At 41.8% G+C, this 16,858-nt stretch overlaps 1 protein-coding gene across 1 annotated transcript in view; it reads left to right on the top strand.

The window, feature by feature from the left end:
- LOC117360296 (sodium/hydrogen exchanger 2-like) overlaps positions 1–16,858 on the top strand; it is a 116,081-nt gene that overhangs the window by 55,589 nt on the left and 43,634 nt on the right. The window contains exons 7-8 of the mRNA XM_033943987.1: positions 9,212–9,282; positions 15,444–15,608. Of these exons, the coding sequence (XP_033799878.1) occupies positions 9,212–9,282; positions 15,444–15,608 (236 nt within the window). The remainder of the gene's footprint in view (positions 1–9,211; positions 9,283–15,443; positions 15,609–16,858) is intronic.

Raw genomic sequence — 16,858 nt, forward strand, 5'->3', positions numbered from 1 at the left:
TCGATAATGGCGCCGATGCTGCTTTCGCTGGGAGGGTAGGAGCGCGATAGGGACCGGGCCAGCTGTGCACCCCCCCCCTAAGGCGGCACCCGGGATGGACCTCCCCCTCGCCCCCCTTGGTACGCTACTGCCCTGGGGAAACAGCCTGCAACAAGATCGCGCGATGCCAGAGATCTTTGCCTGCTTCGGCTGTTTCCTCCGCCGCGGTCCCGCCCCTCCTCTGACATCAGATGAGGGGCAGGACCGTGGCGGAGGAAACAGTCGAAGCAGGCAAAGATCTCTGGCATCGCGATCTTGCTGCAGGCTGTTTCCAGACGCGACACCCGGCGCAGGGGGGGGGGAACTGGACCGGACCGGGAGCCCCCCCTCAGGGCTTGGTACCCGGGGCGGACCGCCCCTCCCGCCCCCCCCTTGGTACGCCACTGACTTGAGTAGAGTGTTCGTAGTTAGTGATTCGGGTTTGGGGTTAACAGTTTGCAAGTTTAGTTATGTGATGATGTTACGAGGGGGTTGATGTTCCGGTTCGTTGCCTAGGTGTTTCAGGAATAGGTAAGTTTTTAGGTGTTTCCTGAATTCTTCGTAATTGTTTGTGTGTGCAATGAGTTTTTCTAGGTCTTTACCCCATATGGCTGCTTGATATGATAGCAGTTGTTGATGGTGTCTCTTATATTTGCACCCTCTGGCCGGTGGGGAGACAAATTTCATGTGTGTTTTTCTTTCGTGTCTGTTGGTTGGGAATGAGAAGAGATCTGTGATGTATTTTGGGGCTAGACCATTTAATACTTTGAAGCAGAGACTCCTCTCCATAAACCAAAACCAGTAATCAAAGTAATGGCTTGCTGTAACTTAAATTCAAATAACCAATTAAAGACAGACAATCAACAAAACCCTCATAAAATTAATAAAAATTTACTCATTCTACGGTATTTCAAGAACTAAGGCTGAAGGAAAACTGGTCCATACATGGTTGATGGACCCAATACTATTCATTTTGTAGTTGTTTCTTGTCAAATTTTTCATCCTTGAAGAGATTGAAAAATGTGGTTGATAATCACAAACCTCATTATGTTTAAAGCGATGATTCTTTGGAAGATGAGACACCATTAGAGCTTACAAACATCTGTTCCCAAAGTCTCTGTTTTGTTCAGGCATTTCAATATGAAACATCCTTGTAGTTTTGCCAGTATAAAATAGCGGATGAACAAGGACACTTGATATCTTAAACATCTATTGTGACAGTTCAATTGCAAGCACGCTTCAGTGAAACAGTTCCATTGCCTTGGAAATTAAAAACTGACCCTTGGTGTCTGGGGGTAAATTAAATTTTGGTCAAAAGATTTAAAAAAACATTAAAAAAAAAAACAAACCCCAACGCACAAGATGCCAATGAATATAAATGAACCAAAACATCATGAAGATTATATCCTCTCTGAAAGGCAAAAACTGGAAGATTTTAAAGGCTCGTATTCTATAAACAGCGCCTTAGTTAAGTGAAAAATGCTGTTTAATTGATGTTTTAAAACGATTTTCCAGGCACCTACCAGCCCCGGCACCTAATAATAATACTAATAGTTTATATACCGCCAAACCATCAGTTCTTGGTGGTTTACACAATAGTAATTCCAACAAGTAAAATACAGATCCAAATAACAATGTCTAATAAAAGATACTGACTAACAAAATACAACCCTGACTTATTCAAAGTTAGGGTTGTATTTTGATAGTCAGTATCTTTTATTGAATTGTGTTATTTTCTTTTATAAGACATTGTTATTTGAATCTGTATTTTAATTACTGTAGGCATGACTAACACCAGAAGTCTTGAAAATCTGAGAACTTCACTCCCACAAATTTCTATGCGTGCAAACAAAGCTCTAATATTTATAGGGATTTTCAGACCACCTCTCGGATAGCATAACTCGCAGCAGTCCTAATCCTCATTAGTCCCAATAACATTCGTTATAACCAGTAAAATCCAATTGAAATGTTTTTTTCTTTAATTTTAAATAGTTTTTTTTTTTTTTTTTAGAATTTACTTAGCTTTTCTTAATTCATTCCCCTTGCTTGCAAGCACTTAAAGACAGCAACAGAGGCAGCCACAGATGGCCCCATACTCCTAGGGGCCCTGCGCTTAACTGAATCCGTTTTGTAACTGATTGTTGATTGAAAGTTAAAGCTTCTTTTCTCTTTCTATCTCCTTCTCTCTTCCTCCCACTTGGTAATCATCAGGGCGGTAGCAAACGATGTGTGAGCAGTACAGCCACACAGGGTGCAAGGGAAGTGGGGGGGCTCCAAAATTGTGTCCTGCTTATTGCCTTCTCTGCTTGCAGGGGGCGTGGCGCACAAGGTGCATTTCCGGCATGGGACAGTCCTGGTAATCATGCTCCTCCTCAGTACTGATACTCTATTCCAGTGGTTCCCAACCCTGTCCTGGAGGACCACCAGCCAGTCGGGTTTTCGGGATAGCCCTAATGGATATGCATGAGAAAGATTTGCATATAATGGAGGCGACAAGCATGCAAATCTGCTCCAGGCATATTCATTTAAGGTCTGTCCTGTGAGGAGGTGAAGCTTGACTGGCTGGTGGTTCTCCAGGACAGGGTTTGGAACCACTGCTCTATACTCCTTCCACCATACTACTGGCTCGCCCTTACCTCTCCTCTGTCTATTACCCCCTTGCCCTTTGGTTTCACACTTCTCGGAGGGATCGCACCATGTTATTGTCTTTTGGGCTTCACCTCCTCACAGGACAGACCTTAAATAAATAAATAAATATCTGACACCTCATTTGAAATCTTAGTCCTGGGTGGGGCCACCAAACTAGTTTGCACAGGCCCCTGGAGATGAGTAGAGAGCTGACTAACAGGCAGATCCTTTTATTAATGAAAAAAATGAAAAAGCGAAATGCGCTGTATGTTTTATGTGCAGTAGGAGAACATTATAATAAAGCTTACCGATAAAGGAGGAGCAGTTCTTGAGGCTTAATACTCAGAAGACACCGCCGGAAGAATTTAGTTAATGGCACCGTAACGTTAGGCCCCTGAGAATTTCCACATTGAACTCGTATACTGGAAAGGGCCTTCTGTGCAGAGCGTTCATTGAAGAATACTAGCTTGGTGCCCAAACTGGGCAGGCAACACCTTGGCACTCTTTCATCCCACACACAATATCAACACACAACATAATGCCTAAGAAGTATTTTTTATGGCCGCAGCATTATACTACTTACATATATTAAACACAGGTTACAGTATCTTGTGATTACATACATGAGTGCAACTTACAGCATCCCCGTAAAGATTCCATCTTACAATAATTGCAGTAAGGGGTACTATTATTTATTTAAAATTTGTTTTTTTTCTCGTTGTCCCCAAAGAGCTCAGAACCGGTTACAGGTTAAACATACGTAGTACGCAGTTAACAGGTTTGGACTGGATTTGCCTTCTGCTTTAAACTGGTGTGGGGAATGGCCCCTACCTATCTCTTACCACATTTCGAGCTACGCATCCCCACTAGGACAACCAGAAATTGCAATCGTTTTGCCTATCCAAGGATCACTGATTGCAAATACAGGTCCTTTCTGGACAGAACTTTCAAGTTTCAAGCTAGTAAACAGCAGACCTGGGTAGGCAATTACATCAACAGAGCCAGGTTGACCTACGGCGCATTTCAGAAAGAAATTAAGACAGCACTGTTCGATAGATTTATCTCCTAATGAGATACCATTTTAAAACTATTAACACCATGCTGATAACTTTGAGAAATATGTGTATTTTTTACTAATTGTATTCTGTAATTCGCTGACTGTTCAGTGACATCTTCGCTATTTGTATTCTGTAATTCGCTGATTGTCCAGCTCTCTTCACTGTAAACCATTTAGAACTCACAAGATTATGGCGGTATAGAAAAAATAAAGTTATTATTATTATTATTATTATCTCTGATGCATATTCATTAGGGCTATCCTGAAAACCTGACTGCCTGGTGGTCTCCCAGGATAGGGTTAGGTACCACTGTTCTATAGCATCATGCCTAAATCCTGGGCATGTCCCTGCCCGCCCCTAAGCCACACCCCCTTTGCAATTGTGCGTGAGAGAAGTTAGGCGCTCAGTTTACAGAATAGAGGTGTGAGTCAGTTATGTGTGCAACTGCTAATTAGTGCAATTAGTGTTTGTTAAGGACAGTTATTGGTACCCATCTCCAATTAAGTGCCAATTAGCTAATTAACTGACCTTATTCTATAACTGGGCATGCAATTAGGTGCCTACGTTTAGGTAGCAATTATAGAATTTAGGGGTATGTGAGAATTGACATTTCTTTTCATCAAGTTTTAACTGGTGAAGATGTGGCTACCATTGCCTTGGAAGGAAGTCATTGATATTGTTGAGGAATGCATTACAGTGAGGGAATATTATGGCTGAGTAGAGAAACTTTCGAATGGTCAAAGGATCCGGTTACTCCAGTGTTTTATACTTTATTTAAGATGAATACAAAATTGCTCAAATTCTGATGGTTATCGGATAATGGGGCTCATATTCAAAAAAGAAAAGCGTCCAAAACGTTGCATAAAGGGGCAGATGGACGTTTCTCTCGCCAAACCCTTCCAATTTTCGAAACCTATTGTCAAGATGAATTTCTATGCTGTTTTATTTATTTAATTTTCTATGCCTTCTCCCAAGGGAGCTCAGAACGGTTTACATGAATTTATTCAGGTACGTCAAGCATTTTCCTTCTCTGTCCCGGTGGGACAGTGGAGGATTAAGTGACTTGCCCAGGGTCACAAGGAGCAGTGTGCTGAGGCTGTAGCTTTAGCCACTGCCCCACACTCTCCCACCTGCAGTTTGTGTTTCAAGGGGACATGTTAGATGCACCCCCTGCTCCTTCCTACTTCTCCCCCACTGAACACACGCTTTCACTCCCCTCCCCCACAGTACCTCTAGCTCTTCGCTGGCGCCAGCAGCAGCTCCAACCTGCTCCTCGCGCCATGGTCTGTTCTCCCTCTGATGTCACTTTTGGGTCCCATGCCTAGGAAGTGACAGCAGAGGGAGAGCTGACACCGATGCAGGCAGCAAGTTGGTGATGGTGAAGTCCATTGACTGAGCCTGACTGGCGGTACTGTTCCCTAGGTAATGGTAAGCTTTGAGCTTACTGGGCATGTGCAAGTGGACTCTACTCCTTGAGCTCCTCCCTCTGCCTTGAAAGTTGTGTCCCTAGCAGTGCCAGTAGACAATACAGTAGTTGAGGGGATGGTGGGTGGGCAAGTGGAGCTGCATTCTCCTGCTGTCTACAGAAAACACCTGTTACAGGTAAGCAACTTTGCTTTCACCGGAGACAAGCAGGGGATATGCATCCCCACTTGAAGGTGAGTCCCAAGCTGAAGTTATGGAATGGGTGGAGGTAGGTCCTATAGTACAAATAAATTGCGTAGAACTGACTGTCCAAAGCGTACATCCTGTGCTAAGCCCTGGTCTAAACAGTAATGCTTTGTAAAAGTATATATGGAAGACCAAGTGGCCTCTTTACAGATATCTTGAAGAGGGACTGATCTCATATTTGCTATGGTGGAAGCCTTAGTTTTTAGTGCTTGTGGTCCAATAGAACCAGGAGACTGAGCCTGAGCTTGAGCATAACAGAACTTGATGCAGTGAACAATCCAGGCAGATATAGTTCTCTTTGTTACAGACTGACCTTGAGTAACAGAATTGAAGGAAACAGTTGATTAGATTTCCATAACTGAAGGAAAGTTAAAGAGGTACGGGGAAAGGGAAGAAGTGGGGGACGGAGGTGAGGGTGGGGGAGGAGCACCACTGTCCCGGGTGCTTCAAACCCTCGCTACGCCACTGTATAGGCATAAATGTGGTCTTGTAAAACAGCGGGGCAGGCGGTTTGCAAAACCCAAGCTGGTGGTCAAAACAGCAGCTCAGCCAACCAAGAACGATTTATTGTAGTGCAGACATAAAAACTATATATAAAACCCGACACAGGCCACGTTTCCCCAGTGCGAAGGGCTGCATCAGGAATTAGTAGACCAAAAGAAAACAAACTGCGGAGAAATACTAAATTTCTTTTATATCTTCAAGATATCTTCGAACAATGGTAAAACAAGTCCACATTAGACGTTTAAAAGACTACTGTGACCCGACCCGGGCCCTGTTTTGACTGACAAAGCCTTTTTCAAGGGTCCAAGGCAGTCAGCCTGGACCTCTCTGAAAACCACAGGCGTCTCTGCTTTCCTCTCCTAACAGTCAGAGAAAGAGTCATTTACTATTCCACATAGACAGGCCCGACAAGAACTCTCATTATAGCTAAAAGCAGAGAAGCACTTTGGACTGGATCAGAAAACAATGCTCATATCAGGAGTTAGTAGAACCAGGTGGTGTATAAAAACTGCATTACCAGCCAGGTAAAAACAGCATAAAATCAAGAGATGGGAGCACTCAGCTTATGCTGCTGAATATTGTAGAGACAGTTTGCTGAGTGTTGCCATCTCTTGATTTTATGCCACTTTTACCTGGTTAGTAATTCAGTTCTTTTACACCACTGGTTCTGCTAACCCATAATGCAGCACTTAGTGTGGGTGAAACATGGTTAACAAGACTAAGAATGTCATAATGCCCCTGTATCGCTCCATGGTGCGACCTCATTTGGAGTATTGCATTCAATTCTGGTCTCCTTATCTCAAGAAAGATATAGTGGCGCTAGAAAAGGTTCAAAGAAGATGGAAAGGGGATGGAACTCCTCTCGTATGAGGAAAGACTAAAACAGTTAGGGATCTTCAACTTGGAAAAGAGACGGCTGAGGGGAGATATGATTGAAGTCTACAAAATCCTGAGTGGAGTAGGATGGGTACAAATGGATCGATTTTTTTACTCCAATAAAAATTACATAGACTAGACACTCGATGAAGTTACAGGGAAATACTCTTAAAACCAATAAGAGGAAATTTTTTTTCACTCAGAGAATAGTTAAGCTCTGGAACACTTTGCCAGAGGATGTGGTATGAGCAGATAGCGTAGCTGGTTTTAAGAAAGGTTTGGACAAGTTCCTGGAGGAAAAGTCCATAGTCTGTTATTGAGAAAGGCATGGGGGAAGCCATTGCTTGTCCTGTATTGGTAGCATGGAAAATTACTTCACCTTGGGTTTTGGCCAGGTACTAGTGACCTGGATTGGCCACCGTGAGAACGGGCTACTGGGCTTGATAGACCATTGGTCTGACCCAGTAAGGCTATTCTTATGTTCTTATGGCCTGTGTAGGGTTTTATATACATATTTTTATGTCTGCACTACTGTAAATCATCCTTGGTTACTATACTTTAATAAATTGCATTTCTTCAGTTTTGGACTGATCTGCATTTAGCATTTCAATTTAGGGCCATTATGTTAAAAATAAGATAGAAAAGTCTTTGATATCCTACTGTATGCCAGAATTTAATGTTGTCTTGTCTATAATCTGATTCTTTCTTTATAATCCGGTGGCCCTAAACATTGAGCATATATGTTGACACCATATAAATCTCTCTCTATGAAATCAGATTTATATATGTATGTTCCAGCATAATTCTGAAAGCATGGACAGATTTCAACCAAACTTGGTATACATATCACTTACTATCTGGGGAAAAATACTGTGGAGGTGGGAGGGGGGGGTGACACACACACTGATACATCAGAATTGAAATATATAAGATGGACCAATGGTGTGAAGCTTGGGGAATGATGTTACACAGTCAAAATGTCACAGTCAACAGTATATAAGGGCTTGCAGCTGTGGTGTAGTGTGGTGAATCCTAAACAGAAACTGAAAACTGGAAATTTGTGTGATGTTAATCCTCAAGTGAATGTAAACCAAAACCCAAGGGAATTTATATCCGGGCAATACCGCAAACAACGTCAACTAGAGGTATGGGGGAAGGGAAGGAGGGCACCTACGTGGAGGGGAGGAATGGGAAGAGGCAGGGGGGAGGGGGCAGAAAGGAGGAGAGATGCCAGCTTTAGGAATGATGTCACACAGTCATTTAACAGTATATAAGGAAGTGCAGCTGTGGTGTGGTGTGTTGTGGTGTGGTGAAGTCTAAACAGAAAGTGAAAACAGAAAATTTGTGTGATGTTAATACCTCAAGTGAATGTTCCTCAAGTGAATTTATATCCGGGCAACGCCAGGTGATCAGCTAATAGTATATAAGAGCTAATAAAAACTGACACAAAAATCTCAAAAATTCTTCGTCTGGACAAGCCAAGATTAGGCACTAGCCAGATATCAAAATTGTGACAATACTAAATAATCATACAAAAACCACCAAACAAAATGCTAGGAATTATTAGAAAAGGGATATTAAACAAGACTAAGAATGTCATAATGCCTCTGTATTGCTCAATGGTACGACCTTATCTCGAGTATTGTTTTCAGTTCTGGTTTCCTTATCTCAATAAACATATAACAGCACTAGAAAAGGTTCAAAGAAGAGCAACCAAGATGATAAAGGGAATGGAACTCCTCTCATATAAGGAAAGATTAAAGTGGTTAGGGCTCTTCAGCTTGGAAAAGAAACGGCTGAGGGGATATATGATCAAAGTCTACAAAATCCTGAGTGCTGTAGAACGGGCACAAATGGATCCATTTTTTACTGCATCAAGATTTACAAAGAGTAGGGGACACGAAGAAGTTACAGAGTAATACTTTTAAAACCAATAGGAGGAAATATTTTTTCACTCAGAGAATAGTCAAGCTCTGGAATGCGTTGCCAGAGGATGCAGTAAGAGCGGTTAATGTAGCTGGTTTTAAAAAAGGTTTGGACAAGTTCCTGGAGGAAAAGTCCATAGTCTGCTGTTGAGACATGGGAGAAGCCTCTGCTTGCCCTGGATCGGTGGCATGGACTGCTGCTACTATTTGGGTTTTTGCCAGGTACATGTGACTTGGATTGGCCTCCATGAAGACGGGATACTGGACTAGATGGACCATTGGTCTGACCCAGTAAGGCTATTCTTATGTTCTTACCATATTTATATTGAGAGGATTCAGTTCTAGAGGACTACATACAAATTATAAATAGCAGTTTATCTCTAAATGGTATCTCAAATGAAGTACCTGTAGTTTGAGTAATGACTTACTACATCCTTCATAAATTTTAACATGCAAGATGGCTTATCTCGTGATATACAAAGCATTAAAATAGCCACGGTTCTATAGCAATGATTTTCTCTTCTATTTTAGGTTTTGGATCATTTATTGGCTGGAATAGAAGACATTTGTGGCCACTGGGGACAGTATTACTGGAAAGACAGGTAAGAATGTACTGATTGTAATGGAATAGTTTGGATTTAAATTAGGTTTCTGATGTGCTTTTATGTTTATGGCACTTCACAGATACACATGAAAATAATGTAGGTATCAGTCTTGAATCTGGTATGTAATATTACATTAAATCACATCAAAATATCACCATTTGAGGAGGAAAAAAAGACCTCAGCAAGGACAGTCACACTATGCTGTAAATCGTCAGTAGTGACATCACTGACCCCATCTACAGGCCAAAACTTTCCAAATCGTGTTTCCTTATGTTGCTCACCATCTTTACCAATTCTTCTTCCCTAAAACATGAAAATTATTATCTTTCATTGTGTATTGCCCACAATATCAATCAAGCAGACTTAAAAACTTTGTAGTTACGATCCACACATCTTGAATATGTCCAATGTGCATCCACAGTTCTTAACTCCGAAAGATGAGATAAGGGTGGATCTTAACGAAATATATCTTTCAAGCATGTCGGCTTGATTGACATTGTGGACGTTCAAAGATAATAATTTGTATGTTATGGGGAAGATGCATTAGCAAAGACGGTGAACAACACAAGGACACATGATTTAGAGTTTTTTAAGCTATAGTTATAGAAGGGGGGTCAATGATGTCACTACTGATGATTTACAGCATAATGTGACTGTACCTGCTGAGGTCTTTTTTCCCTCCTGTTTTGATGCGATTCAAAGTAATATTACATATCAGATTCAGGGTGGATACCTACTTTTTTTTTTTTTTCGATTTGTGACGCCACAGAGATTGTGTGAGGGGGTTTCCCTCTTATTGATTATTATTTGTGTAACTTCACAGATTCTGTCAGGTTTATGTTCGATAATGTGACAGAGTATACTTTATATGCAAATGAGGAGGGAAAAATGTAATTGTTACAACAGAACTGGTTCTTTTCAACCCAGACAGAAAGAAGCATTATAGTAGCAAGTAGGAATAGCTATTCTCCTGTGACCTCATAACAGAATCTATTGTGAAACTGAAGATTACCCAGTTCATTCAATAGTTATTTATAAACCTCATCTCCAGGAACCAGTAATAGGTCCGTCCAAAGTGGTATTTATAATATCATTAATAAATAATTTAAAAAAGGATCCCTAAGGATATTAGTGCACATTAACTATTGCATGAACAACTAACAGTTAAAGTGGGTACCCTTCCAACTGTTAAATCAATACCTTAGTAGTTAGCAGGGAATGGTTGAGGATGATTCTGGATGTAGCAGATAACGTGCGCTAATGGATTTAGTGTGCACTAATGAATTAGTGTGCATTAAGTGCCATGGAGCTCATAAGTATACAAGTTTATTATTAAGTTTTCAAGTTTTTATTAAAATTTGATAAATCGCCTATCCAAATTCTAAACGATGCTAAGGAACCAGGCGAAGAGGGTGACCTGCAATCAGATGGCCGGACAAGTTGAAAACAACCACAGGGATGACGCTGGAGGACCTTACCGGACTAGCACAAAAATGATCTCTTTTTAGATCTGTACTTCATCATGCCGCTAGGACTCGAGCACAAGTTGATGGCACTTAACTAACGCCCCCCTTTTACAAAAGCGTGGAAGAGGTTTATAGTGCCGGCCAGAGTTCCTATGCTTGGACTTCCTCCCTGTCTGCCAAGATCAGGCAGCGGGGGGGCAGGGCTAGGGTGGGACTGGGGACGGGATTAGGGTGTTACAGGGCGGGGATGAGCGGAACTGGGCGGGCCTAGGGGGGCGGGTCTAGGGGGTTCCAGATTTTCCGATTAGAAAATATGGCAACCCTACCACATGCTAAAAAATAAACTTAATTTTTTTCATGGTGGGCATAGGTCTGGGAGCAGAGAATGGGTGTGTTATGTGGTAATCAGTTGGCGCAGCTACATTGCCATGTGTTATCTGATTAGCGAAGGATAGGTATGTGATCCCTTACTGCCTACAGAATAGGTGACAGTAAGGGCTCATGCCAATCTGCTTTTATGGCCACCCGCTCATGGTAAAATTAGTGAGGGTCCATTAATACAAAAAATGGTAAATTGCCTTAGCATGCAAGAAAGACCTGCATAAGGGCGTGCTAAGGCCAATTTCTACCACTGTTTGATATAAGAACTCCTAAATTTGCTGACAGCACAGAGTAAGTCAAAATTATTAAATCAAGAGAGGATTGTGAAAAATTGCAAGAGGATCTTATGAGACTGAGAAATTGGGTATCCAAATAGCAGATGACATTTAGGGCTCCTTTTACTAAGCTGCGCTAGTGGTTTTAGAGCACGCTTAGCGCACGCTGTAATGCTGCGCACGCTAGACGCTAACGCCTCAATTGAGCTGGGGTTAGTTTTTCCGTGTAGCTTGGGGACAGCGCATGCTAAAAACGCTACCACAGCTTAGTAAAAGGAGCCTTTAATGTGAGTAAGTGCAAAGTGATGCACGTAGGAAACTAGGATGCATGGTTCCACATTAAAAATCACCACCCTGGAAAAGGATTTAGGCGTCATTAATGATGAAGTAGTGTGAAGTAGTGGCTAAGAAAGCAAAGAGAATGATAGGGATTATCGGGAGAGGAATGGAGAACAAAGCAGAATATTATAATGACTTTGCATCACTCTATGGTGTGACTGCATCAAGAATGTGCAATTTTGGTCACTGCACCTCAAAAAGATATAGCGGAATTAAAAAAGGTACAAAGAAGGGCTACAGCAATGATAAAGGGGATAGAACGACTTCCCTAAGAGGAAAGGCTGAAGAGACTAGGGTTCTTCAGTTTGGAGAAGAGACAGCTGAGGGGAGATATGATATAGATCAATAAAATCCTGAATTGAGCGAAACAGGTAGACAAGAATCGCTTGTGTACTCTTTCCAAAATACAAGGACTAGGTGGCATGCTACTAAGTAGCATGCCAACCTACTAAGTATTGCAAAATTCAAAATAAATCGGAGGAAATATTTCTTCAATCAACCTATAATTAAATGCTGGAATTTGTTGCCAGAGAATGTGGTAAAACAGCTTAGGGTCCCTTTTATCAAACCGTGGTACAGCTTTTTACCGCGGTCTGACAAAGTAAATGCTCCGACGTTTATTCAACTCCTATGAGCATCGGAGCATTTACCTTGCCAGCCTACGGTAAAAAGCTCTACTGTGGTTTGATAAAAGGGGGGCCTTAGGTTTAAAAAAGGTTTGGACAAGTTTTCAAAAGAAATGTGCATAAAGCGTTACTGGAATTGACTTGGGGAAATTTACTGGGATAAACAGAATAAAATCTGTTTTACTCTTGGGATCTTGCCAGATTCTTATGAAATAGGATACTGGATTTGATGGACCTTCAGCCTGTCCCAGTATGGTGATACTTATATACTTATGTCCTTAATTATGTTCTATATTGAAGATTTTATGTTTCAATATTACAGAATATGGTGGTATTTAGACTGATTTGTCATAGTCAGTGAAGACAGATTAACAAATTAGCAGAGCCCTGTAACTCATTCCATGGAGGCATTCATTATATACCAAAAATAAAACAACGTACTTACATGGTATAAAGAGGGCAGTTTTGTTTAGCAGACTGAACCTAGGACTACTTCCCATCCGAAATTCCACATAGTGGAACCTGCAGAAACTCCCTCCAACACTTCAGAAAACATCTGAAAACCTGGCTCTTCTCCAAAATGTAACTTCCCCCTCCCTTCCCCCCCCCCCTCTCTCTCCTGTTTACCAAGCCCTCCTTCCTTCCATTGGAGTTCCTTTCTTTGTTTTTAATTCCTGTAAACCGTGTCGAGCTCCACTTCTGTGGAGATGACGCGGTATATAAACTTAAGGTTTAGTTTAGTTTAGTTTAGTTTATATCTCTTACCACTAGAGGGGGCTAAAACCTATTGTAAAATACTGTATCCATTTACTGTATGATTCATAAGCCACATGAGAAGGCATAAAAAGGATAATTCTAGAACCCAGGTACCTAGAATTACATGTGTGTTTTGTACATAAATGTTTAGAATAATATGTGCATATACAGTATGCAGACATATGAAGTACACACATAAATGCAAAAATTCTGCCTAAGTTTTATTCAGCATACCCACTAATTTATCTAGCAAGAATTTGCAAGAAGGAAGTGTCATCAGAGGGAGAGCTAAGGTCAGCTTGAGCAGCAGCTAAGAGCAGCAAAGATTTTAAAGAGGTACGCAGGGGAGTGCACACGATGGGGAACAATGCCAGGAAGGCATGTGGCAGGGAAGAGTACTAGGGGCACTTTACATGGTGATGCCGGGTGCCACAGTCCTCGGTACCTCCTTCCTTGCTATGCCAGTGGGGCCAATATTCAGACCAAACAAAGAAGGAATAACCAACAGGGTCTGCAGTGAAGGGTATGAAGACAAAACAAGGAAAACTGCAGACACACGTTGCATGTCGGAAAGTGAAAATTGATAAATCCCTGAAGAAATGGTCGTATACCGTGAAACATTGGCTAAAATTTCATATCGCTTATACCTTCACAGCACAAAGGCAGCTAGTTATCTCAGTCCTGCACTAAAACTGAGTAGTGGTAATAGCACATTCTCCTCGGAAGTTTTTTGCTGATGATGCGGGTGGAGGTGGTTTGAGCATTTATGCTCTACCAAAATAATACCTGAGGCTTTTTCTTCCGTTGAGATGGTGCTCTCAAATAAATAAGTGGAGCATTTATATTGATTATTATTATTTGAGTAATGGCACTGATAATCTGTGTATAACCCTGGAACCCAAACTATACTGATACTGGGTTCTATGTTAGGAGTCACTGCCCAGGAAAAGGATCTAGATATCATTGTTGAGGATATATTGAAACCCTCAGCTCAATGTGCAGTGGCGGCTAAGAAAGCAAATACAATGTTAGGAATTATCAGGAAAGGAATGGAAACCAAAGATGAAAATGTTATAATGCTCTTGCATCGCTCTATGATACAGCCACACCTTGAATACTTTGTGCAGTTCTGATTGATATATTAAAAAAAAAAAAAAAGTATCAGAATTGGAAAAGATACAGAGAAGGGCAACAAAATGATAAAAGGGATGGGATGACTTCCCTATGAGGAAAGGCTAAAGCAGCTAGGGCTCTTCAGCTTAGAGAACAGATGACTCAGGGGTGATATGATAGAGTTCTATAAAATACTAAGTGGGTTCATAGACATAATCGCGGAAGACAAAGGCGCGCGCCGACAACTGAGCGCAAGATGGAGGCGCGCGTCGAAGAAAATTACTGTTTTTAGGGTCTCCGACGGGGGGTTTTGTTGGGGAGCCCCCCCACTTTACTTAATACAGATCGCGGCGGTGTTGTGGGGGGTTTGGGGGGTTGTAATCCCCCACATTTTACTGAAAACTTAACTTTTTCCCGAAAAACAGGGAAAATGAAGTTTTCAGTAAAATGTGGGGGGTTACAACCCCCCAAACCCCCCACAACGCCCCCACAACACGGCGCGATCTGTATTAAGTAAAGTGGGGGGGGGGTTCCCCCCCACACACCCCCATCGGAGCCCCTAAAAACTATAATTTTCTTCGGCGTGCGCCTCCACGCTGCGCTCAATTGTCTGCGCACACCTTTGTCCCGGCGCGCTTTTGACCTGACACCTACTAAGTGGAGTGGAAAGGGTTGATGTGAATCGCTTGTTCACTCTTTCCAAAAATACTAGGACTAGGGGGCGTGCGATGAAGCTATAAGTATTAGATTTAGAACACACCGGAGAAAATATTTCTTCACACAACATATAATTAAACTCTGAAATTCATTGTCAGAGAATATGGTGAATCAGTTAGCTTAGCGGGGTTTATAGAAGGTTTGGTTAATTTCCTATAAGAAAAGTCCAAAGGCCACTATTGAGATGGCTTGGGGAAATCTACTACATATTCCTAGAATAAGCAGCATAACATCTGTTTTACTACTTGGGATCTTGCTAGGTACTTGGGACCTGGGATGGCCACTGTTGGAAACAGGATACTGGGCTTGATGAACCTCTCAATATGGCAATTCTTATATTCTTATGTTCTTAAGGAGTTGGCACTTCATGGGAAAAGACCACAGAGGGTATCTGTAAGTGTGATTTTGAATTTTTCTAAGCCAAATAGGAGTAAAATGAGGCTTGCAAAATTGTCAATGCTTGTTCTACTTGTTTTCTTGCACAGATTAGAATATATCAATGATAAGTACTTGATGAAGATTTTTATCAGGGACCACAATTATCCACAGTCCAGCATTGTCCGTCTTTATCAGAAGCTAGAGAAAAAGCATGCCATTCAGTTAGCGGAAGCAGGCTATATGTCTTTAATCTCATCAGCCCCATTTTTACGGTAAGTGATCTTACCTTGGCATATATGAACTGTATAAAGTTTATTGAGAGAGTGGCATCTGGGCAGACCCAGTAAATCTTACTGTCACTTGTTGCTCAGTCCATAGTTACCTTTTTTATGAATCTTTAAAATGTCACGTACTAGGCCAATGGTTCCCAAACATGTCCAGGGGGACCCCCCAGCCAGTCAGGTTTTCAAGATATCCCTAATGAATACGCATGAGAGAAATTTGCATACCTGTCACTTCCATTATATGCAAATCTCTCTCATGCGTATTCATTAGGGATATCTTGAAAACCTGACTGGCTGGGGGTCCCCCAGGACAGGTTTGGGAACCACTGTACTAGACAATTGTATGTCCAGTGGGGGGGGGGGGACTGTTCTTTAGTTTTTAATGGATTCCTGTTGCAGGTGGAGATAGAGCTAAAAACTGAATCTGAATTCAAGAAAGCATCGTTAAAGCATGCAGGATCTCTTAAGGAGAGGAAAAGACAGTAGATGGTATAGAAGGGCAAACTGAATAGTTCATATGGCCTTTATATCCTGGCTGGAGTCTCCCTTGGGCATGGTGAATGGTGTAAAATAATCAAACTGCTAAACCTTTAAACAGTGTCTTTAAACACAGCTACTACTGCTATTAATTATTTCTATAGCGCTACCAGACATACGCAGCACTGTACAAAGTCACAAAGAAACTCGAAAGAGCTTACAATCTAAACAGACAAGACAGACAAACAAGATGTCATGGTTACAGTTAAGGGGAACGACTAATTTGCTGGCTGGGTTGGTGGGCAGTGGGGCGTAGGGTTATGGATTGAAGGCTATATCAAAAAGGTGGGTTTTCAGTCTGCTTTAAACAAGAGAAGGGAAGGGGCTTGGCGGACAAACTTGAGTAATTTATTCAGGTATAGGGGGCATCTAGATGAAAGGAACAAAGTCTGGAATTGCCAGTGGAGGAGAAGGGTACAGCTAAGAGCAGATTATCTGAGGAATGGAGTTCTCTGAGAGGTGTATAAGGAGAGAGAAGAGAGGAAAAATATTGAGGGGCAGCAGAATGAACAAACTTGTAGGTCAGCAATAGAAGCTAGAACTGTATTCGAAGGGGGACAGGGAGCCAGTGAAGTGATTTAAGGAGAGGGGCGACATGAGTGGAGTGGAGGCTGGCAGAAGATGAGTCGTGCAGCAGAGTTTTGCGCAGATTGCAGGGGGAAGAGGTGACACTGTGGGAGACCAGTTAAAAGTAGATTGCA

The sequence above is a fragment of the Geotrypetes seraphini genome, chromosome 5, assembly GCF_902459505.1.
Source record: "Geotrypetes seraphini chromosome 5, aGeoSer1.1, whole genome shotgun sequence".
Lineage (NCBI taxonomy): Eukaryota > Metazoa > Chordata > Amphibia > Gymnophiona > Dermophiidae > Geotrypetes > Geotrypetes seraphini.